This window comes from Canis lupus, chromosome 29 (assembly GCF_003254725.2).
Source record: "Canis lupus dingo isolate Sandy chromosome 29, ASM325472v2, whole genome shotgun sequence".
In the NCBI taxonomy this organism is placed as follows: domain Eukaryota; kingdom Metazoa; phylum Chordata; class Mammalia; order Carnivora; family Canidae; genus Canis; species Canis lupus.
The window spans coordinates 27,382,387-27,406,246 of record NC_064271.1 but is presented as its reverse complement, the minus strand read 5'-3'; the positions used below and the strand labels follow the sequence as shown (position 1 = coordinate 27,406,246).

The window sequence follows — 23,860 nt, the reverse complement described above, 5'->3', positions numbered from 1 at the left end:
TCCTTTTCTTTTAATTGAGCCCATGTGTTTTGTCCAGCCTCCCCCTGTCCTCTGCCAGTGGTCTCCAACACCTCCCCGCACCCCTTCTAACAGCTCAGTACCCAAGCGCAAAAAACTCAGAGGTTTCAGTCCAAGGACAGGTTACTGGCTCCAAAGTCATGACTCAACTATATTTCCCCCCTCTTTCCAACTGTACACGGATGCAAGTGCTGGTTTTATTCAGTGGGGACACTTTTTAAATTATTATTATTAAATCAACACTGAAATACCTTTCGTCCAGTATCCCTTTCTGGCAAAGACTCTCTGAACAAAACTGTGAAAGTGATTCTGTAACGCATTTCTTAATCAGGTTAGAAGTCTAAGGAGAATTTCTCCTTCAATCCTTGGTCCACGACTCCCGCCCTTGGTACCCCCCCCCCCTCGGGTTGCCATTGCAATTCAGCGGCATCTGCTCCACAATCAGCGTTTCTTCCCCTTGCCTTCCCACTCCCGCCCTCCCGGGAGGCAGAGGAGGCGGCGGGGAGAGAAAGAGCCCCAGTACTGTTCAGCGGCCCGGCTCCCTACAGGAAGTGATCTTTCTGCTCTGAGGCCAGCCACACGCCTCCCAGCCAGCCAGCGGCTCTAACTAATTAGCACACGTGATGGGAATTGGAAACAAAGTCGCCAACAATAGGAGCGTGGGAACCAGGACCGCGGCGCAATTACAGCTCCCCTCCCCCGCTGCCCGCCCAGCCCGGCGGCGCGAGGCGCGGGGTCCGCCCCGGGGGGGGGGGCGGGGCCTGCGGGGTCCCCGGCGTCCCTCCCGGGCTTCTGGGGCGTCCGCACACGGTAGGGGGAGTCTCAGCTCTTGCCGGGTCACAGGGCCGGTCAGTTACCCTTTGTTGGGGGAAGAGGGAGGGAAGAAAGAGGCCACTGGAGAGCCTCCCTGCGGCAGCTTAGGGCCGCGCCGACCTCTAAGGGGAGGGGGCGCCCCGGGGTGCCGTCCTGAGTGCCCGCAGCCGCCCCGCCTTTCCCGCCGGTTAGGGTTAGGGTAGGGTTAGGGTTAGGGTAGGGTTAGCGTTAGGGTAGGGTTAGGGTGTGGGTGGTTAGGGTTAGCGTTAGGGTAGGGTTAGGGTGGTTAGGGTAGGGTTAGGGTGTGGGTGGTTAGGGTTAGAGTTAGGGTAGGGTTAGGGTTAGGGTGGTTAGGGTAGGGTTAGGGTTAGGGTTAGGTTTAAGGTTAGGGTAGGGTTAGGGTGTGGTTGGTTAGGGTTAGGGTTAAGGTTAGGGCTGTTTCAAGGCCCGGCACCTCCAGCTGGTGAGCCGCTCGCCCTGGGAGCTGGCCTCCGGCTCTGCCCGCCTACGCCCGGAGGTTACGTTTAGTGTTAGGGTTAGGGTTGTTAGTGTTACGGTTAGGGTTAGGGTAGGGTTAGGTTTAGGGTGGTTAGGGTTAGGGTTAGGGTGTGGTTAGGGTTAGGATGGTTAGGGTTAGGGTTAGGGCTTTAGGGTTAGGGCTAGGGCTGCTGCAGGGCCCGTACCTCCAGCGGCCGACCCGGCTTCCCGGCGTACTGGCCCCCGTGCTGCCTGCCTGACCCCGGAGGTGTGCTCCCCCGTGTTTTTAGGGACGCCTTGATGGAGATTTGCTTCCGCCTCTCCCTGCTCCTGGCATTCCGTGTAATTGCCTTCATGACATAGAATTCACACACCGCACAATTCGCTCATTTAAAGTGGACAGTTGAATGGGTGTCCATATCTGCACCAGAGCCAGTCTGAGAACATTTTCAGGGCCCCGGGGTGGCTCTGTGGGTCTCTCCGTTCAGGTCGAGATTCGGGATCCTGGGACTCAGGCTCAGCCCCTGGTCCGGGCTCCCTGCTCAGTGGAGAGTCGGCTTCTTCCTCTGACCCTCCTCCCTACTGGTGTGCGCACCTCTCTCTCTATATATCAAACAAATAAGATCTTTAAAAAGAAACAAACATTTCCATTCTCTCAAAAACAAGAAACAGGGGATCCCTGGATGGCTCAGCGGTTTAGCGCCTGCCTTCGGCCCAGGGCATGGTCCTGGAGTCCCGGGATCGAGTCCCACGTCAGGCTCCCTGCCTGGAGCCTGCTTCTCGCTCTGCCTATGTCTCTGCCTCTTTCTCTGTGTCTCTCATGAATAAATAAAGAAAATCTTTAAAAAAACAAACAACAACAACAACAAAAAACCAAGAAACAACAGCCCCATCGTTTAGCTTTCACTTCCTCTATATCTCTCTCTCCCCTCCTCCCCAGTTCTAAGCAACTCCTAATGCCCATTTTGCCTCCTATAGATTTCCCTATTCTACACATTTCATCTAAATGGAATCATACCCTGTCCTTTGTGGCTGGTTTTCTTTCGCTTAGCATGTTTTTTAAAGTTCACCTATGCTGTAATACATATAAAGGCTTCCTTTTCCTTGCTGAATAATATTGCGTGAGCTATAAACACGTTTTGTTTATCCATTCACCAGTTGACGCACATTCGAATTGTTCCCACCTTTTAACCATTTGTGAATAATGCTGCTATAAACATTCACATGCAAGTTTTTGTGTGAACATGATTTCATTTCTCTTGGGTGAATACCTGGGTACAGAATTGCTCAGTTATGTGGTCAGTTTGTGTTTAACTTTTAAGGATACTGACAAACAGCTTCCAAATTGGTGGTTAATTCCCAGCCAGTAGTGTATGAGGGTTTTACTTTCTGTAGATCATCCCCAGTACTTGCTATTGTCTTTTTTATTACAGCCACTTTATTTTTTTTAAGATTTTATTTATTTATGCATGATAGACATAGAGAGAGAGAGAGAGAGAGAGAGAGAGAGAGGCAGAGACACAGGCAGAAGGGGAAGCAAGCTCCATGCCAGGAGCCTGACGCAGGACTCGATCCCGGGACTCCAGGATCATACCCTGGGCCAAAGGCAGGAGCTGAACTGCTGAGCCACCCAGGGATCCCCACCACTTTATTTTTAAAAAAGATTTTATTTATTCATCATACACACACACACACACACACACACACACACACACACGGGACATAGGCAAAGGGAGAAGCAGGCTCCATACAGGGAGCCTGATGTGGGACTCGATCTTGGGACTCCAGGATCACACCCTGGGCGGAATGCAGACTCTGAACCGCTGAACCACCCAAGTGTCCCTATTACCGCCATTTTAATTGGTATGAAGTGGCTTCTCAGCCTTTCCTGTGCCAAATTTCTAAAGTCTTTCTGGGTGTTAAGTGTGGACCTTGCATAGTATATCCTAGAAGGGTCCTGAGTGGTAGCTTAGTGAATCAGCTGCTAAAACACAATAGGTATTACTGTTTCCAGTGGAAGCTGAAGTAGAAAGTAATTATTTACAAACAGGTATCTGATATCATAAGGCTGGCCAAGAAAGCTCTGCTTAACAGTTGACTCCATCTGCTACTTCTCCATCCACACCCCCACCCCATTTACAAATCTTAGCTTCTACTGTCTGTAACAGACAAGCTATTCTCATACTATATGATTAAGAATGACCCTGTATATCCAAAAACTTCAACTGGCAATAAAACGTTATTCTGGTTTGTGTTGTCCAAACCCAAAGTTATTTTCCTGGAGCCAGGGTGTTTGATCAGGTTTCAAGTTTATTTAGATATAAGCATGAATTCTCATTTATAGGAAACTGCTTTTATAATAACAGTTATAATGTTTCTGTTTACATGACTAGCTACAGATCACCAAAGGGGTGGGTTACCATGTTACATTAAAAAAAAATTCAGAAAAAAAAAATTCAGACAGTAGGTTGTATTTATAGCAACCAATGGCGGGGGGAGGGGCGGGGAGGGAATCCCTTCCTGGCTTAACCTAGTTATTTCTCAAATTCAGAAATGACTGTCATAATCTTCCATTTATTTCAATGTAGTATTTTTCTTAAGCAAAGATACAGGCTGCGTATAGTGATTACAGCAGGAATATGTTTTAGTTGGAAGAGGTCATATTTACCCAGATGAGCAGCAAGCGTTGCAGGTGACAGACACATACACTGGTACATCCTCACCTTTGCTTGGTTTAGCAGTGATTCTCAGTCTTGGCTGCACCTTAGAATCACCGGGGAGCATGGACAGCACACTTATGCCAGACACCATCCCAGAAGAATTAAATCTCAATGCTCAGTTTTTGTTGTTTTTTTTTTTTTTTTTTGGGGGGGGGGTGGCGGCGGTGGAGGGGAGGCAAACTTCAGTATTCGGTACCATATCCCCTAATAGATTCCAAGTTCAGCCAGGCGAAGTCCATCTACCTCATGGTTCTGAGTATGGTTCTAGGATCAATAGCATCGTCCCCCTGGGAACGTGATTGAAATGCTGATTCTTGGGTGCAACCCAGACTCACTGAATCAGAAAATCTAGAAGAAGGGCCAGTTCTCTGGGATTTAATGAGTCCCCGGGGTGATTCTGACATGCACCAATCGTTGAGAACTACTGCTTTAACTGGAAGTTCTCCACTTTGGCTACACATTGGAATCACCTGAGAACTTAAAAAAACAAAAACAAAAATAACAACATACTGATGCCTGGGGTCCATCCGCAGAGATTCTGATTGTGATGGTTTTGAGGTGTGGTATAAGAATTGGAATCTTTAGAACTAGCTTCCCAGAAAATTCTAATATATGGCTAAGTTGGGAACTATGGACCTAAACCAGCAATTCCTAAAGTGTGGTTCTGAACAATCAGCAGCAGCTTTGCCTGAAAACTTGTTTAAAGTACAAATTCCTGAGCCCATTCTAGATCTGCCGAACCAGACACTCTGTGGGTGGGGCCCAAGACTTTGTTTTAGTAAGCCCTCCCTGTGATTCTGATGCTTGCTAAAGTTTGAGAACCACTGAGCTAAACATAGATCTGAAGTTGGAATATATATATTTTGGGTGAATCATAATTCAATACAAAATGATGGAGTAGGCCCTGGAGGAGCACAGTTTTCTTTGTTTATATAATTAATATGTATTATTAAGTTTTATTATTACCACTGTAATGTTCACCTAGTTTTTAATTATTTCACCTTTGTGGATTTGAAGGATGATCTCCTGTATGCTTTCATCTTTTATTTGCTCATTTATTTGGGTTTCAGATGCCTGTATATTTCAGTTGACATGGGGGGAACAACAGCTCCCTTTCTTCTCTATGGAGCTCTTCCCATGGGAAATTTATTTTGAGAGACCATGGTTTCTCAAGTAGGCAGTGACTTTCTGAAAACATCAAACCTTTACCACTGCCAACAAAACCATCCCCAAGTCCAAATAGCTCCATTGGGGAGTTTAATGTATACCTGATTAATTAGAAAAGTATATAGTTCTTATCATTTGAAAGAGCCTGGCTGACTTCCGAGACACATTGCTGAATACTGTATATCCCATCGCGATCTTTGGATGGACGAAAACAAGCAAATTTCTCTCCGCCACTGTTCTCTGTTGGAGTCGAGTTTCTTTACTAGCAAAGACAAATGGCTTCTAAATTAGCGGTTCTCAAAGTGTGGTCCTTGGATCAGCAGCAGCAGCAGTAGCACCAGGCCCTCCAGATAACTGTAGTTCGTGCTAAACGTTGGGAATCACCATTTTAGGGCAAGAAACCTGGGACTGGTTCTGGATTCGCTTCCTGGCGGGGCTCTATCATCTCTACCAACTGGCACGCCAAGTATTGCTCCGTGTTATTTCAGAATTCCTTTCTTGAATCCTCTTTCTTGCCCTCCCTGAAACCCTAGCTTTAATCCAGTTTCAGTCCTAGTGGAATCTCCAACTCTAGACTCTCTTTCTTTCTGTATCACCGCAACTATGTGTGATGGAATTCAAAATCCCCCCTTTTGTTTCTGAACCCATCTAGATTATCTTACTCTGTTTCACTTTCTTTGTCCTCCTGGAGTGGTAATCCCATTTCCCTGCACTGTCCCTCTGCCACCCTGTTTCCTTACACGGGAAGCCCTCTTCCCCCCCCTCAGGCACAGACACCACACCCTCTCCTGCTTTCTCTCCTAAACTCCATAAATGCCACAAGCATAGGTAGAGGGAATAAAGGCAGCCAATTGCTCTTGACCCATTGCATTGAGTGTCTACTTCACAATTCTTTCTGTATTCACCATCCACATAGTCTTACTTCCCGGCCTCCACCTGAACATGTTAGTCCTAGAGACCAGATTTCATGAAGAAACAAAAATGAGGAAGCGATATGAGAATTCCTCCTAGAGAACAATATGGATGGCCTTTCACAGAGGACAAAAACTTTTAATTCCTTACCTGTCGATCTTGTTTCCGACAGAAAAAGCTAAAGGAGAGGACACTATGACGTGCTCTTGCACAATCTTCTCTAAGATTTGTACTGTGTTCCCATAGTTTAGTGCTGTGGGCCAGACTGTCCAATTGAAGAAAGAAAAATATTTATAGTTTATAATATGGTGACTTGTGTAGAAAACTTTTTTTTTCCAGAGAGAGGGAGGGAGAAGGGGAAGGGGCAGAGGGAGAGAGAGAATCTTAAGCAGACTCCACATCTAGCATGGAGGCTGACTTGGGTCTTCGTCTTAACAACCCTGAGATCATGACCTGAGCTGAAATCAAGAGTTGGTCGCTTAACCAACTGAGCCACCCAAGTGCCCTGTGTGTAGAAAACTCATAATGTTTAACAACTGTAAAGCAAAATCGCGTGTGTATGTGTGTGTGTGTGTGTGTGTGTGTGTGATCTTTTTTTAAAAATTTTTTTTAAAGTTTTTTTATTTATTTATGATAGTCACAGAGAAAGAGAGAGAGGCAGAGACATAGGCAGAGGGAGAAGCAGGCTCCATGTACCGGGAGCCCAACGTGGGATTAGATCCCGGGTCTCCAGGATCGCGCCCTGGGCCAAAGGCAGGCGCCAAACCACTGCGCCACCCAGGGATCCTCTAAATTCATAATTATAAGATCCAAAGAACTATTAGTGAAATTTCTCTTTCCAGATACTCTTGTCCTCCCATCTGTACCTCACCATTTAAGCATGTATGTCTACTAGGTATTTACTAGCACTATGTCAACCGCAGGAGCTCCGTGAGATGTCATAGGGATGTGCTGTACTATAAAAGTGCTGTGGGGCAGCCCCAGTGGCCCAGTGGTTTGGCGCTGCCTTCAGCTCAGGGTATGATCCTGGAGACCCGGGATCGAGTCCCACATCGAGCTCCCTGCATGGAGCCTGCTTCTCCCTCTGCCTGTGTCTGTGCCTCTCTCTCTCTCTCTCTCTCTGTGTGTGGGTGTGTGTGTCTGTCATGAATAAATTAAAAAAAAAGTGCTTTGGAGCTTGTCAGTAAGGATTGAGTTTTGGAGAAAGAATAAAAGAAGGTAATATTTAATAGTTAGAGAACATTGATTTAAAAGCTAATTCTTCTAGTCAAGTTTCAAGAAGAGGAACTAGATAAATGTTGCAAATCAGCAATAAGTGATACCAGGAGAGTATGATAAATTTGTGTGTGTGTGTGTGTGTGTGCATATTTTAAGTCTGTGTTTTGAATGAAAATTTTAGACACTAAGGTGGTATGAATTAAGTACTAAAAAAATTTAACATGGGCTGATTCCGGAAATTTTGGTTAAGCTCACCAGTTAAAGGAATAATTGAAGTGTCTTAGCATTTTGGGTTTGCTTCACCGACATCAGCAAAGTGTTAGATGCACTTTTAAAATTGGGTGTGAACATTTACCGAGAGTCATACATTTCACAGAGGACAAAACATTTTAACTCAGAGCTGTGGATTCTTAGAAAACTGCATCTGGAGATTGTGTACTTTTTTTTTTTTAAAAGATTTATTTATTTATTTTAGAGAGAGAGAGGGAGAAAGTGAGTGAGTGGTGGAGGGGTGGGGGGAGAGAATCCCAGGCAGACTGCCCGCTGAGCACAGAGCGCAACAGGGGCTTGATCCCAGGACCCTGAGACCACGACCCAAGCCAAAATCAAGAGTGGTCCACCCAACCGACTGAGCCACCCAGGTGCCCTGGAGGTTGTGTACTTTCGATAAAAAGTTTTAAGGACTTCAGTATGTATTATGATAATTGCATATGAACAGAGGTAGTGAAGGGTGACAGCACATAGAAGCAAAGACAAATCAAGCTCCTTAAGAGCTAAATACATTCTGCTTTTCAAAAATTATGGCATATGTTAAACCCTAGGACAAATACTGCCAACTCATCCTTCTATTTCTATTATTTTTTCTCCCAAGTGGAAAAAAAATGCATTAATTTTATCCTACATACTATTATTGTCATTACTGAATACAATGGAACAAGCGTAAACCCCAAACAGCCAAAATAGTTAAATATTTTATAGTGTTTTCTGATGGTAAAAGAAAAGTTCATTCAGTTGTACATTTTATTAAAATCCAAGGAGGCAAGCTCTGTCCTCCAGAGTGTACTCTCAAGGAGCTCAAGCCATCTGCCTGCTGCACTCTGGAATGTTGTTCACAGAGGGGTGGCCACTGTTGCAAGACTGGCCAAAGGAAACTTCCAGACCCCTTCTGGGCATTTCACATGACAGGGAGATGAGGTAGAGGGCTTAAAGATGGGTTCATTTGGGACACCTGGGTGGCTCAGTGCTTGAGCATCTGCCTTTGGCTCAGAGCATGATCCTGGAGTCCGGGGATCGAGTCCCACTTCAGGCTCCCTGCATGGAGCCTGCTTTTCCCTTTGCCTATGTCTCTGCCACTCTCTCTCTCTCTCTCTCTCTGTCTTTCATAAATTGAAAAAAAAAAAAAAAACAGGTTCATTTGTCTCATGTGCCAGCGAGAGGGTCAGTAGGGCCAGCTCCCTACAGTGACAGCTTGCAGCAGAGAGACAGTTTCATTGTCATTTGATGAGTATCTCAAAAAGCAGAGGGACAGGAAGGAAGATTCCAGGCTGAAAACCCAAGCTCTTGTTAAATGGTGATACTAACTAACTAAGGTCTTTGCCATTTGTTTGGGGGGTGGGGGGCAACTTGTCCAATTTCATGAACTTACAATTAATAAGGCATTCTATAAAGACAAGATACTGAAAAATAGAAAAATATCTTTGATGCTGTAAAAATGGAGCCTTTTAAGTGGGAAAAATTTGTAAAAAGCTTTTGTTTAGCTTCTTAGATCACTGAAAAGGGAAAATATATTATAAAAACTGTGAAACAGAACACATCTATAACAGAAATGCCTACTTACAGAGATATATTAACATTCTATACGTTTTGAAATAGGAATTTTCTTAGTTTTGGCTGCCGTAGCAAAATACCGTAGGTTGGGTGGCTTAAACAATGCAAATTTATCTTTTCACAGTTCCTGGATGGCAGACGGCTGCCTTCTCAATGTGTCCTCACATAGCAGAGAGACAGAGCAAGCTCTCTGGTGTCTCTTCTTATAAGGGCACTAATCGCATCATGAGGACCCCACTCTATGACCTTATTTAAACCTACCTATATTTTAAACATCTTTATTTATTTGAGAGAGAGCGAGCGAGCAAGAGAGAGCACAAGCAGGGAGAGGGGCAGAGGGAGAGGGAGAAGCAGACTCTCTGCTAAGCAGGAAGCCCGACGTGGGGCTGGACCCCAGGACCCCATGATCACCACCTGAGCCAAAGGCAGATGCATAACCGACTCAGCCACCCAGGCACCCCAACTGTCTGACTTTTGATTTCTGCTCAGGTCATGATCTCAGAATCGTGAGATCGAGCCCCTTGTCGGGCTCTGCACGGGCATGGAGCCTGCTTAAGAGTCTCTCTGCCCCTCCTCCCCCCTCCCTCTCTAACCGCCCCTTCCCCCCCAACAAAACCAACCAAACAAACAAACAAAAAAAAACCCTAATGACTTCCTAAATGCCCCATCTCCCAATACCATCACATTGCGGGTTAGGGTTTCAATATATGAATTTGGGGGTTGGGGACACAATTCAGTACATAGGAGGGATGATATCTGAATACCCGTCACTTCATTCTCCCCCTTGTAATTGGAATGCTGCCTGGCCTCCTTAGGCTTTGAGTACAGACAAAGTCACATGAATTTCCAGATTACAATGTAATCCTTTCTGCCTGTCTGTCAGATTTTGACCCCTTTCTCAATGCTCAGCCCTACCTGGGCAGTGCCTCAGTGATGGTCAGGTCTGAGTTCACCACTGCCAGGTCCTTAAGACCGCTGCTTTGCAAAGCCTCCAGTCTCTCCCTGGTGCATTACCCTGCACCCTCACAGTGCCATTTGGTGGTAGGTGTGAGTGTAGAGGTGGGCCAGGGGTTGCAGAAAGAGGACCCTGTCTGAACCCTGAATCGTGTTATTACTGGGGTGCTTGGTCAGCATTATTTTTTTTCACCAGAATAATCATGCAAACAGCTCCCTCAGCTTCTGGTCCTAATCCTTTGCTCTACTGAGACTCAAAATCTATCCCCTCAACTCTCTTCTTTCTCATATCTGCCCTGGGCTCCTAAATTGAAACGTAACAAAACAAACCAAAAAGCAACAGCATTCTTTTCAATCTAAAACCAAAGCTCTAGGGATGCTTGGGTGGCTCAGGAGGTTGAGCGCCTGCCTTTGGCTCAGGGTGTGACCCCCGGGGTCCTGGGATGGAGTCCCACATCGGGCTCCCTGCATGGAGCCTGCTTCTCTCTCTGCCTGTGTCTCTGCTTCTCTCTCTGTCTCTAATGAATAAATAAATTAAATATTAAAAAAATAAATAAATAAAAATAAATAAAACCAAAGCTCCAGTGTATATCAAATCAGACAACCTAGGCGGTTAGCAGCTCGCTATTTTCAGAGACAGAGTCTGTGAGTTTCGGTTTGGGGTTCACCTGGAACCTCCTGCCGCACTTTGCATTTTAATCATTTAAAGTCACTTAGATTTATTCATAATAAATATCTATGAACACAAAGTGCTCAATTATGAAATACTTAGAATCAGGATCTAGGGAAGTTGTGAGACACACACTGTGGCAGTATCGTATGAGCATCTGGGTGACGAGGAAAACAGGCGTTCACTTCCATTGAAGGCAACTCCGTGCACGTTCAGAGGAGTACTGGTTCACCAACTTGCTTTTGTAATACCCTAAGATTTATCTGAATTCTATCCAGAGGTGCCTTGAAAGTTTGGAAATAAAAAGTAGTTGAGTTATTTAAATCGTGAAAAGAATACATACAAACACAAATTTGTATTTGAATTACTTTAATTGAGAAAACAATATCATTTTAATTGGGAAGAGAATACTCTAAATTACTCTTTTTTTTTTCTAAATTACTCTTTGAAAAAAAGAGGGCATCATGGAATCAAGCCACTAGCAGGGATTCAGATATGACTTTGGGCAAATTTCCTACTTTTCTCTGCCTGGTCCTCCTCCTCCTTGGTTTAGTGTGAGGATTCAGTTAATTATATTTAAACTCTTTAAAACTGTGCCTGGCATATAGCAAGCATTGTAAAAATGTTTGTTATTAAAAAGAATTTATACAGAGAAGATTAGCATGGCCCCTGCACAAGGATGACACACAAACTCATGACGTGTTCCATATTAAAAAAAAAAAAAAGTATTTATACATTTCTTAAAGAAAGTGGTCTCTCAGAATAGTTAGCAAAGAGCTTACAAAGCAGAAGTTTTATTACCAGAACTCAACAACGCTTTTTATTAAGTTGCTTTCAACTTAGGCTTAATTTTCTTATGGGTCAAAAGCAAAATGCATCTGTCCTTATGCTAGGACAGAATTTCCCCAAGTCTGTTTTCTGGGGATGCTTTTTCAGTGGCCCATTAGCAGATGTTCTATGAAAAAAGGGTTCTGTGGCCCATGAGTTTGGGAAGTGCAGAGACACATGTAAATGAGGATTCTTTACTACAGACCGCTCGGTGTGCTCTCCAGCGTCCCCACATCTCCAAGAATCTCCCAATGCATTTGAAAACAGATTCTTTTATTTACGGAGTCTTGAGAGATTAATGGTCTGTGAAATGCATTTTAGCATTTTAAATACCCCCTCCCCCCTTTTGAAAGACAGAGTGGCCCATCCTGCAGAAATTCACCGGCAGGAGCAAGAATGCATTACAGAAGCATCCTCCTAGGTGGCCCAGCAAAGCTCAGGCTGAAACAGCCCGTGTTCTTACCATCATCATCATCATCATCATGCACAAGGATAAGACATAACATTTGTGTAGTATTTTATAAAATGCTTGCCTCATCACATTAAAAAAAAACCACCAAAAAACAAAAGCTGAGGGATTATTCTTATTTACAGATGATGAAACAGGCTCAGAGGAGAGGTATGGTCGTGGGCTCCAGGGCCCACAGCGAGGAAAGGGTCCCTCAGAACCAACCCTCCCAGGCAGCTTGGAACCCTCTCCTCCTCCCACTGTACCCACTGCTGCCTGCTGGGTTTCCAATTAAGCGATTCCTCCAGGGCGAGCGCCAAGGCGTCTTACATCTGACCTCAATTAGGGGAGTTGATAGTGGAAGTGCACTTTTGCGTGGCATGACATGCCACAAGGCAATCTGGCGTTTGAGACCGCATCTACGGAAAGCAGCAAGCATGAGGAACGGAGGGTAACTGGCATTTGGTCAAGCTTTTGCTCTGACAGTTTTGGGCGACTCCGTCTTGTGGTGTCTGATTTGGGGTGTTCTCCTAAAGAAGCCGTCTCTGAACTGGTAAGCATGCAACTTATTCATGCCCATATTTAGATCACCGCATGCTCAGGGGATGTTCCTTAATAAGAAACTCAAAAGCGCAACTTTCACTAATAATGAATAGCAGATGCTTATTTTTAAGCTCTACTCAAAATAACCTAGTGCTCTTAGCAAAAAGCCCTGGTTCTCTCTCGTCGTCTTTAAAGGATATGACTTTCTAGAGACTTTTTAATATATCCAGTTTCTAGATCATTATTTTTCCCCCTCCTTTCAACCTCATTAGATGTGTAACAGAGTATCACCAGAAAACGGAGGGGTAACCCAGTGCTCAGTGTATTCATTGGTAAATCAGGTATATTAGTAGCTAGTAACGACAGCTACTGTTTATTAAGTACTTACTCTTGGCCAAGCGCCATTAAAATAAATGCTTTATATAACTGATCTTACGTAATCTGTGACATCAGAAAATCATTAGTATTAACATCCCCATTTTAAGTTTAAAGAGATTGAGAGGCGAGCCCACTGGCATGCAGCTAGGGCTGATCTGACTGCATCGTTGCCACGCGCTCTCGTGAGCAGCTTGATGAAGATTGTGGCTTTTCAGCTCGTTGCTCCAGGCCTGGCTCCGTGCCCAGCACGTAGTGGGGGCTTTACATACCTGTGTCAAGTGAATACATAAACAAGCAAGACTCAGAAGTCTCGAACACGGGCTGGCTTCACCTCTAAGTGGTTTTAACAAAGCTGTTCTGCTTCAGACTGGATAAAACGACTTACGTGAAAGCCCAGAGTGAGGCAGCCCCTCCCTTTTACAGGGGTGCTGTGTGGTCTCTGGCCTTCCTGCATGCCATTTCCAGCACCTCTCACCATGATCACCTGCACTCACTAGCAAGCTGGTGTCCTGGATGACACCAAGGTAGGGACCTTGACAGTGACCAAAGCTCGTGATGGACAGACAGTTGAAGATTCAGGGCTTTATCCTGGGTGGTCCCCTACCCAGCGACTGTTTGTGTCCCTTCCAGCCAATTGGCCACCCTTAACGTTCTTTCATACAGAAATGCTGGAACTGCAGTTTGAGGGCGGGTTCTTTCTCTGGGGGTCTTGCTGGTTCACCTCTGGGAAGGCCTCACCTGGCCCTGGCCCTGTGAGTGAATTCCTTAATAGGAAGTATCTACTGCTTCCAGCGTATCTGGAACATCCTTTCTGCAAGAGAACACAGAGAAAGGCAGCCCACTGGATATGAATGGGTAAATAAACCCAGATTCCACAGGCAGGCAAGGAAACGGGCCTGTATGCAAATCTGAAAAGGCTGGTATCACAGGAAAAACACCCCCTCCCCACCTATGTCTGAAAAAGGCCCTTTACTACAGGGCTAGGTCTAGGCAGCCCCACTCTGGTTGGAAAAGGGGTTGCTTTAGCAGGTTGGGTCTTGCTCAGGGGACTGCTAAGAAGTCTAAAGCAGTTCTTGACTTAAGGCCTCCAGGGATAAATCCCCTCTACTCTGCAGGTGGTGGAAAATTAGGCCTCATACTCAGTCCAGCTCTCTCCTTGATTCTAGGAGGCCTATGGCAGGGCCTCAGCCCTTTGTTCTGTGGCTCTAACTGAGCCACCTCGTTCTGAAGTGCCTTCCCAAGCTCAGAGAAGTCCTTCCCAGACCTCATGAAGTATCCTTGTTTTTCCCTAGCAAAAGGTACTTCCAAGCTTTAACACATCTATAGTGATTTTATTTTTTTAAGATTTTACTTATTTATTCATGAGAGACACACACAGAGAGAGAGGCAGAGGCACAGGCAGAGGGAGAAGTAGGCTCCATGTAGGGAGCCCGATGTGGGACTTGATCCTGGGTCTCCAGGATCAGGCCCTGGCCTGAAGGCGGTGCTAAACCGCTGAGCCACCTGGGCTGCCCTCTATAGTGATTTTACCTGTGCCTTGTCTAGCTCCCCTGCCAGGATGCGAGTTCTAGGAGAGCAGGGGCCATACCACTTCTGGGTCAACACTGCAACCTCAGGCCCTAGCACAGGGCCGGGCACACCGAAGACACTTGGGTGTTGGATGGATGGATGGATGGGAGTCAAGATTGAGAAGCAGGAGAAATCTAACACTGTAATGTAGATCTCATTTTTGACAGAAAAGTCATACTGAATGTGGAAGAAATAGTTTGCTTAGGTACTGTGGAGTTCGGAGTCCTTGACCCCAACTTTGTGTCTTCTTCTCACCCACCTATCTGCAGCTGGTCCATGCCCCTGCGAGGCAGCAGGGATTGGCCAGAGCAGGAGAGGCTCACTCACTGTAGGTTCAAGGCTGGGGAGCACAGAATCACAGAGGGGCAGTGGACACACTAATTTCTGGGGTTGGGTGGACTGTCACCTTGGGGGAAGAAACTGAATGTCAGAGGGACTTCTGGAACGCAGAAGGGAGTGAGGGGAGGGTCTCGTATGTCTGGACTATTAGGTTCTGGGAACCCGGGAAGAGGCAGGTGACAGTGAGTGAAGTGTTTGAAGACTGTGGAGGTTGGAAAGGAGCTTGGGAGGCCGAACCTCTACAACCCCTCAAGAGCTGTTACCTGTGAGTAGGGGCAGAGTAAACAGATAACGGGATTGATCGTGGGTGGACAACTGACACGAGGGGGACAAACAGGGAGCAAAGGCATCTGGTGTGCCAGAAAGGAAAAAAAAAAAAAATCCAACCTGGCTTGAGCGAGGGCCTCAGCCTAGACAAGGAAGCAGAGGAGGCCAGAAGGAAGGGCTGAGGGGCTGGAGGTGAAGGTGAAGTGAAGTGTGAGAGCTCAGTGGGAGCCAGGAGGTGGGATAGTGCGTGTGTGGAGGCGAGGGGTTAAAATCGAACGTACACACCAGGCTCAGGCCATTCAGAGGGTGTGGCTGGCGTCAGAAGTGCCTTAAGACTAATGGGGGGGGGGGGGACAGACACAGAGGCCGCAGTTTGCTAAAGTGAGGACAATTTTGTTATCCTCAATATCTATCAAGGGCTCCCTCACTGACAGGACTGCAAGGTCAGCAGCCAAAGGAGGGACCCGAGAGGAATACCAAGTGCTCTGCTCCTTTGTAAGGGACAGAGAATCCTGGATTTCCAAATTCAAAACACCCATCCGGCTGCTGCTCCTACAAATCCTCGAATAGGGCAGCAAGCCAGGGAGACACAACCACCTCCCCGCCCCCCCCCCCCCCCCGCATCTCCTGGAGGACTGGGGTAACTTCGCGGAGCTCCCAGGACCCGCCGAGAACCCAAGCCAGAGGTGTGCCGTGTGCGCGCGTGTGCGTGCGTGTGCGCGCGTGTGTGCAAGGCCCAGAGACGTGCATTCCCGCAGCGAGGGCGGCCCTGGGACGCAGGGGCCCGGCCCCGCCACCCTGTCGCCCGCTGAGAGGATCTGGCCGCCAAGGCCTGGAAACAAAAAACAAAACAAAACAAAAACCCCATAATGGATATCCCCAGGGGTCTTTTTTTTTTTTTTTTTTTTTTCCTTCTCCACCTAGTCGGCCGGCCGAGAAAACAAGCGTTCCACTCGCCCGGAAATTAGATGCACGGGGCACTCGGTCCCCGCCGGAGGTGGGAAGCCCTGCGGAGGCGAGACCGGCTGCCCGGGGGGCCGCGGCCCCTGCAGACCACGGAGGCCGTTCCAGGGGCCGCGTGCGCACGGCCCCCCCGCCCCCGCCCCCGCCCCGCCAGGTGCGCCGGGCCCGGCCCCGCCAGCCGCGCGCCTCCCGCCGCCGGGCACGGGCGGCCCCGCAGCCGAGCCTTCCCGCCCGGCGCCCGGGCTCCGATTTCAGGTTCGCCCGGGGGGCCCGGCCCGCGGCCGCCCAGCCCCCGCCGGCGCGCCCTCGCGCGGCCCCGCCGCCCCGCCTGCCCATTCTTCTCCATTCATGCGGACGCCCAGCGCCGCCGCCGCCGCCGCCAGCGCGCCCGCCGTCGCCGCCGCCGGCCGCCCGGATTGGCTGGCGGCCGCGGCGCCGGCACTTTCCCACGGCCCGCGGCGCGTGCGGCTCACCGGCGGCGCTGCAGGCGCGGCCCTGGCGCGCGGCCAGGCCGATCGGGGCGCGCGGGGCGGGGCGGGGCCGCGGCGGGCGGCGGGCTCGGGGCTCGGGGCTCGGGGCTCGGGGCCCGGCCCGGCCTCCCCCGCCTGCCCGCCGCCGGCCCACAGCCGCCCGCCCCGCCCCGCCCCGCCCGCGGAGCCCCGGCCGAGCCCCCGCGGAGCCCCCGCGGAGCCGACGCACCGCCGCCGGGCAGGGGCCGGCGCGCGGGGCGGGGGCGGGGCGGGGCGGGGCGGGGGCGGGGGCGGGGCTCGGGGGCCGCGCTCCGGGCCCGCCCCGCGGCGGCTGCCAATCAGCGGAGCGGGAAGCCGGGTTGGCGGAGGGGAGGCCGTTGCCCCGGAGCCGCCGCCGCCCCGCCCCCCGCCCCCTCGCCCGCCTCCTCCGCCCCTCCCGCCCTTCCCCCGGGGACCTGAGTAGGGGCGCAGCGTGGGAAAGGGATGGTTGAATTTTAGCCGGAGGCAGAGCGGGAGCGGGCGCAGTGTGCGCGGGACGCGAGCCCCCGAGCGCGCAGAGGCGCCGCCGCTGAGAGCCCCCCGGCCCGCCGCGCCGACCCGCCCGCGGAGCCCCGGCCGCGCAGCCAGCATGAAGCGAGCCCACCCGGACTACAGCTCCTCGGACAGCGAGCTGGACGAGACCGTCGAAGTGGAGAAGGAGAGCGCGGATGAGAATGGGTGAGGCCGCGGGCCGGGCGCGGGGCGCGTCGGTGCCCTCCGCTGACCTCTGCGCATCCCGGGGGCGGGGGGGGGCAGGCACCGTCCGGGCCGAGGCGCCCCCGACGCGCTTTCGGCCCCAAGTTGCCAAAACAGCCTGAGTGCGCGGAGGGCGTGGGGGGGGGCACCCCTCCTCTCACCTCCTCTCGCTTAACAGCGATTCTTGTTCTTTTTTTTTTTTTTTTTAATCCCCCTCCCCCCTCCTCATTCAGAAACTTGAGTTCGGCTCTAGGTTCCATGTCCCCAACTACATCTTCACAGATCTTGGCCAGGAAAAGACGAAGAGGCGTGAGTCTCTTTACAGTGCTTCTTGGTTTTTTTTTTTTTTTTTGTTTTTGTTTTGTTATTAATTAATGGGAAGAACTACCTTGCTTCATTTTGAAATTTACAGCCTTGATGGAAATCTCCTCCTTTGTTTTGCCTGCTTGCCACAGATCATTGAGAAGCGCCGACGGGACCGGATTAATAACAGTTTGTCTGAGCTCAGGCGGCTGGTACCCAGTGCTTTTGAGAAGCAGGTAATTGGAGAAAGTGGGTAGAGCTCTCAGGGTAGCTGTCCACACCTTCGGGATCCTTCCCCGCATTAATCTGAACCTCCTCCGTGCCTCGAAAAATAACCGTATTGCTGGTGCCGGAGATGAATCATAACGCGGATTCCAACATCTTTCGCGAAGGCAGCTCGTTTTGCGTTAGCTCGGACCCTTATGATTTGCAAAGCCTGTACCCGCATATCCGTTTTAGGCAGTTCCTGGTGCCCAATCCTTTTCTTTTGATTATCGTTATCATTATTTGCTGTTTTCTTCTCTAGGGATCTGCTAAGCTAGAAAAAGCCGAAATCCTGCAGATGACCGTGGATCACCTGAAAATGCTGCACACGGCAGGAGGAAAAGGTACTCGTCGTCCAGTGGTGGCCCTGAGTGCTCTGGGTGGAATGAGCAGCTGCCGGAGGCCAGCATTGGTGCAGTCACTGCCTTTTTTTTTTTTTTTTTTTGCTGTGTGCTTTGGGGGTGGGGAGAGAATGTGCGGTGTGTACAGTTGCCTGTCAGTACGTTTTGAAATGCACAGAGGGTTTTCCCCAGTGACTTCATCACCCCAGTCCTCTCCGGACTAAGCTAATGCACCTTCTTTTGGAGAAGACCTTTTACGTGTGAGGTGCCCTGAAGTTGTGAGAGTCCTGATCAAATCCAGGTAGCTCTCACCACATTTGCTTATTGACGTTTGGAGGAAAAGCCTTTAGAAAAAAAAAAAAAAGTAGATGGTCTTAATTTTATCGACAGGATTAAAAAAAAAAAAAAAGCTCCCACGTGACTCTTGAGGAAAGAAACCTGTTGTGGTTAATTAGAGGAGCCCTAACAGAAGGTGGGAGACCGGGGTCTGTGTGTCTGTCTCCAGCCGGAAAATGCTTTACTCAGGACCAAGTGCCTAAAAGCTGCATGATGATAACTTACATCTGTGTGTCTAATGAATTTCACTGCTCTGTGGTTTCTCTGTCCTTGATGTATTTTTTTGTTGTTGTTGGGGGAAAACATTAAAGGGATGAACGCAGTTTCATCTGCTGGTAGGGTATAATTCCACTTTCTGCTCAGCAGCTTCTAATTGTGCTTTGAACTTGCATTAGCAAAGACATACTCTCCTGTCCATTAATGCAGAGGCTTTGGTCGGCCCCCAAATACCAGGACCTGCATGGGGAACCCGTCGGGTGCCGTTTGTAGGGCTGTGGGTATTTCTCTGCTGGGAAGGGCCGCCTTTGGCGTGGAAGGAGTGCGGGAAGTGAGCAAAGCCTTGAGCTTTTTTTTTTTTTTTTTTTCTTTTCCCTTTTGTTCTTCGGCTCAGGCTATTTCGACGCGCACGCCCTTGCTATGGACTATCGGAGTTTGGGGTTCCGGGAGTGCCTGGCGGAGGTGGCCCGATATCTGAGCATCATTGAGGGACTGGATGCCTCCGACCCGCTTCGAGTTCGGCTGGTCTCCCACCTTAACAACTACGCCTCCCAGCGGGAAGCGGCCAGCGGCGCCCACGCAGGCCTGGGACACCTCCCCTGGGGCAGCGCCTTCGGACACCACCCGCACGTCGCGCACCCCCTGCTGCTGCCCCAGAGCGGCCACGGGAACACTGGCACCAGCGCCTCGCCCACGGACCCGCACCACCAGGGCAGGTTGGCTGCGGCGCATCCGGAGGCGCCCGCCTTGCGCGCGCCCCCTAGCGGCGGCCTCGGACCGGTGCTCCCCGTGGTCACCTCGGCCTCCAAGCTCTCGCCGCCCCTGCTGTCCTCGGTGGCTTCCCTGTCGGCCTTCCCCTTCTCCTTTGGCTCCTTTCACCTCCTGTCTCCCAATGCACTGAGCCCTTCGGCACCCACGCAGGCCGCAAACCTTGGCAAGCCCTATAGACCTTGGGGGACGGAGATTGGAGCTTTTTAAAGACCCGACGCTGTAGGATGGAGGGAGGGGAACACCTAAAGGCCCAGCTGAGCTGGGCTGTGGCCAACATCACCTTAAAGTCCTCAGTAAAAGTAAAGAGGAGAAAAGGTACACGTTCAGATCAATTTTGTTGAAAGACTAAAGGTTTGTTGGTTTACTTTTTCTTTTTTAATGTTTTTTTTTTTCTTTTTTAAAATCAGGTCCCGTCTTAGCAGTTTTTAAAAGCTAGTTGTTAAATTTTGTTCCAAACATTACATTGAAATAGTGAGTATAAACCAACACTTGGTAATAGATTTGTTCATGGCTAATTACTTTGTAAACCTCTCTAAGAATGATCCCGTTTTTTTTTGTTTTGTTTTGTTTTGTTTTTGTTTTTTGTTTTGTTTTTGTTTTTTTTTTTGCCTCAAAGTTTTGGGGATTTTAACATTTCGTATTTTGGTCTGTTTTTCCTCTTGTATAGTTGAAGTCTGTTTTTAGAATTAATTTTCCAAACCACTAAGTTCAATGTTAACATGATGCTATTTGTTAATATTTCGACAATTAAGATGTTGTATAAATAATATTCTTCTGCTGGGGTGGGGTGGGGAATCTATGTTGAATTTTATATTTCTGAACAAAGCGTTGACAAATCAGATGATCAGCTTTACCCAAGAAAGAAGACTGAGTTAATTCTCTGCCTCCTGCAGCAGTCAGGTGAGTGTATAAATCATCAGGGGCCCTGCTGTCATCTGCCAGGATTTGGCAGTTCTGGCTTAGTTAGGAGAGAGCCACTTGTAGGTTAGATCCCCATTTGGAGTTGGTGGGGAGGAGACTAAAGGTAATTGCATAGAATATGCCTGCATTTCCCAGCCCCAAGCAATGCAATGAATTTTCAATCTCACGGATCTCAAATTCACAAGTGTTAACATGGATAAGTGATCGCGGGGGTGCAAGCCGTCAATGGAATAGTCCAGTGGAACCTGTTAAATGCATAACCTACTTCTTCCCAGAACCGCTAGGTTTTCTCTTTTCATTGGAAATTTTTATGTTGTATTTTCCTCTTTGGTGCATGGAAACGTGGTTGTTGAGATATTCAGAAGGGCTTTGCTGCCTTCTTTTGGTTTAATTTGGTTCAGGCTATCAAAGCATCATTTTACAGGTTTATTCTTTTAGCAGGTGTAATTTAAATGACCTCCACTGAACTGGGTTTGACCTCTGTTATACTGATGTGTTGTGACTAAATAAAAAAGGAAGAACAAACTATTCTGCTGCCTATGTCTTACATGCCTTGGCCTTTCCCCTTCTTGGTTCAGAAGAGATCAATTTTTCCTCTCATTTTCCTTTTACCTGGTCACCAGTTTTCTTGTGTTTAATAACTTCATTATTTTGGGAATCCTAAACCGTGTGCATTTGCTATTGAATAAAGTGACTCCATTACAGCGCAGAGCTGTGGCCTGACTCCCACTAGGAGATGCAGCCCTTTGACTGTTAGGTCAGGTGATCTGCCCCACGCTGGCCTGGCCATCTGGGGCCTAGGAAACCTCAAGTCACAGTGGGAGCTGCAGGGTGGGAAAGAACCCTGATGAAATCTTTTAAAACCATGTTGACCACTCAACAATTTTCTTTCTCTGAGAGCATCTACTCTGTGCATAGCTCTGTGCCGAGAGAACAGAAAATTTATTTCATTTTCTTTCTCTCTCTCCTTCTTTCCTTCTTTCTTTTCCTTTTATTTCTTTCTTTCTCTTTCTCTCTCTTATTGCAAAACAAGAAAAGCCAAGCATTGCTGTCTCTGAAACCCATGCAGGGGCTCAGGATCTCGGCATGATGAGCAGTGGCAGGCTGTAATTCTGCACCTGCACAGCTCCAGGAGTCTTTCCTTGCCTTGTTTCAAGGAATTTGCTTAACCCTTTAGTTGCTGTTGACTCCTGAGCTGTGGAGTGAAGAAGCTGACAAATGCTTTAGGTTAGAACAAAACGCTGCCAGAACAGAGGCAGTCCCCTGGGCCCCAAGGGCAGAGCGGTGCCCTCCCATTGCATTAAAAGTAGTCCTGCCAGTTAAGGGGTGCTGTCTCCCGACTTGCAAGAAGTTTGCCTTGGTCCTGAGGTTGATGGCGAGGAGAGGGAGAAATCCTTCTCTGGCAGATGACAAAAGAGAGCCTGCCCTTTCCTTTGCCCAACCGCTGAGCTCCTCCTCCCTGCTCTGATTATAAAACAAGAGACAGGAAGGCAGAAAGAAGTTTGGACTTTGAACTTGAGAGGCGGCTTCTGGGTCTCTCTGAAGGGAATGGAAGCTGCAGCATTTTTGTGATTGTGGGTCTCAAACTCGAGCTCCCACTCAAACTTTTCTCTACGTGGCCTCACGCTTTGGTCCCTCTTGGGATGCGCAGCTCTGTTCTTAGCACTGCCTGTGCCACGCAGACACTTTCTGCCTGTCATAATGCTGTGATGGAAAGTGTTATGGTAATTTCTGCCAAGTGTCAGTTTAATTTTAGCAACCGTGATTTCAAGTGGCATTAAAGCATTACTGAACAGCATTGTGCTCAGACTGCCTTAGATTCTCTTACTCGTACCTAGGCTTAGATGGTTGCTAATGTAAGAAGTAAGGCCTGTCATGTTGCTGGCCCTGCTGCAAGCGCCGTGGAACTGTGAGACACGTGGCAGGATCCACTCGCACATCAATGATCCCTGGATCTTAATCTGGCTAGTAATTTTTTCTTTTTGTTTGGAGGAGGAGTTGGGGGGGGGGTCATTTTCAAGATTACATAATCTTCCATAGAAAAATTTCGGTTTCTTTTTAAACCCTTTCAAGGTGACAGGTTTCTGCATATGGTGCAGGTGGAATGGGATCTTCCTGGGAACCAGGGTGGAATTATAATGATAAGCCAGTGGTATGTAGAAAAATGAATGTAGGAAAACTCATTTCTATTCTGAATTGACGCAGTAAGTAAAAGAACATCAGGGTCATTAGCACCAGCATACTTTTTTTTTTTTTAAAGATTTTATTTATTTATTCATGAGAGACACAGAGAGAGAGAGAGAGAGAGGGGCAAAGACACAGGCAGAGGGAGAAGCAGGCTCCATGCAGGGAGCCCGACGTGGGACTCGATCCTGGGATTCCAGGATCATGCCCTGGGCCGAAGGCAGGTGCTAAACCATTGAGCCACCCAGGTATCCCCACTTTTTTTTAAATTAAAGATTTTATTTATTTATTCATGAGAGACACAGAGAGAGGCAGAGATACAGGCAGAGGGAGAAGCAGGCTTCTCACAGGGAGCCCGATGTGGGACTCGATCCCAGGACCTTGGGATCACGCCCTGAGCCGAAGGCAGACGCCCAACCACTAAGCCACCCAGGCGTCCAGCACCAGCACACTTTTATACTATACATGCATTTATAATAATTCTACTCCTGTAAACAAAATTTTTTTATATGGCCCATAAATCTCCCTTATGAGGTAAATAATACCATTCATCACAAAGAATCTTGAAAGGTCCCAATACTCACGTATTCTCATTCTATGTATTACCATGAATTAATGACATGAACCATACATAGATGGGCAAAAATTCTTGCATTAAAAAACACTTTAAAAAAATCGAAGAAGTGTCATTTTTAATTTATTCAGTATAGTTAAATTAGGATGTGATTTTTATTCAGTTTTTTCCCCTTGCTCTGTTACTCGCTAAAATCATGATATTTTAAATATAGATTACTTATATTTAAAATCCCCCAGGAAATGTTCTATCTCCTAGTTATACTTTTCCCCAGCCCTTCTGGTCTATACCCGTATCACAGCTTTGATGCCTTCATTAGTTTCCAGTGATGATTTATAATTAAAATAACTTCAGAGCTAATATCATCTGAGACACTGCTTCAAATGTGGCCCAATTTCTTTGACACCCAGAGCTCTGGGGGATGGGGGCGTCTTGGAAACAGGACCTAAATTCTTGCTCTGCTTTTACCTAATCGTGACCTTTGAATTTAAAATTTAAAATTCTCTGGACCCTGCTTTCCTTATTTGTCAGATAAAGTGGTTGGACTAGGTGGGGGTCCTGGGCACATACACACGGGGACGGCATTTAGTGGGGAAGGATGCAGGGGCATCAGCTTGGTGGGTGCTGACCCAGG

The 23,860-nt window shown here is 48.2% G+C and overlaps 1 protein-coding gene and 1 non-coding gene across 2 annotated transcripts; both read left to right on the top strand.

Annotated features, from left to right (window-relative positions):
* The first annotated feature begins 11,387 nt into the window (after positions 1-11,387).
* On the top strand, positions 11,388-11,490 carry LOC112678660 (U6 spliceosomal RNA). Its single transcript, XR_003147744.1, has one exon. It is a non-coding gene; the product is annotated as a U6 spliceosomal RNA (small nuclear RNA).
* Positions 11,491-17,023: 5,533 nt separating this feature from the next.
* On the top strand, positions 17,024-20,996 carry HEY1 (hes related family bHLH transcription factor with YRPW motif 1). The gene is made up of 5 exons (XM_025478068.3): positions 17,024-17,298; positions 17,550-17,625; positions 17,772-17,855; positions 18,146-18,227; positions 19,171-20,996. The coding sequence occupies exons 1-5, from the start codon at positions 17,210-17,212 to the stop codon at positions 19,752-19,754; spliced, it is 915 nt and encodes a 304-aa protein (XP_025333853.1). The 5' UTR covers positions 17,024-17,209; the 3' UTR covers positions 19,755-20,996.
* Positions 20,997-23,860: the final 2,864 nt, after the last annotated feature.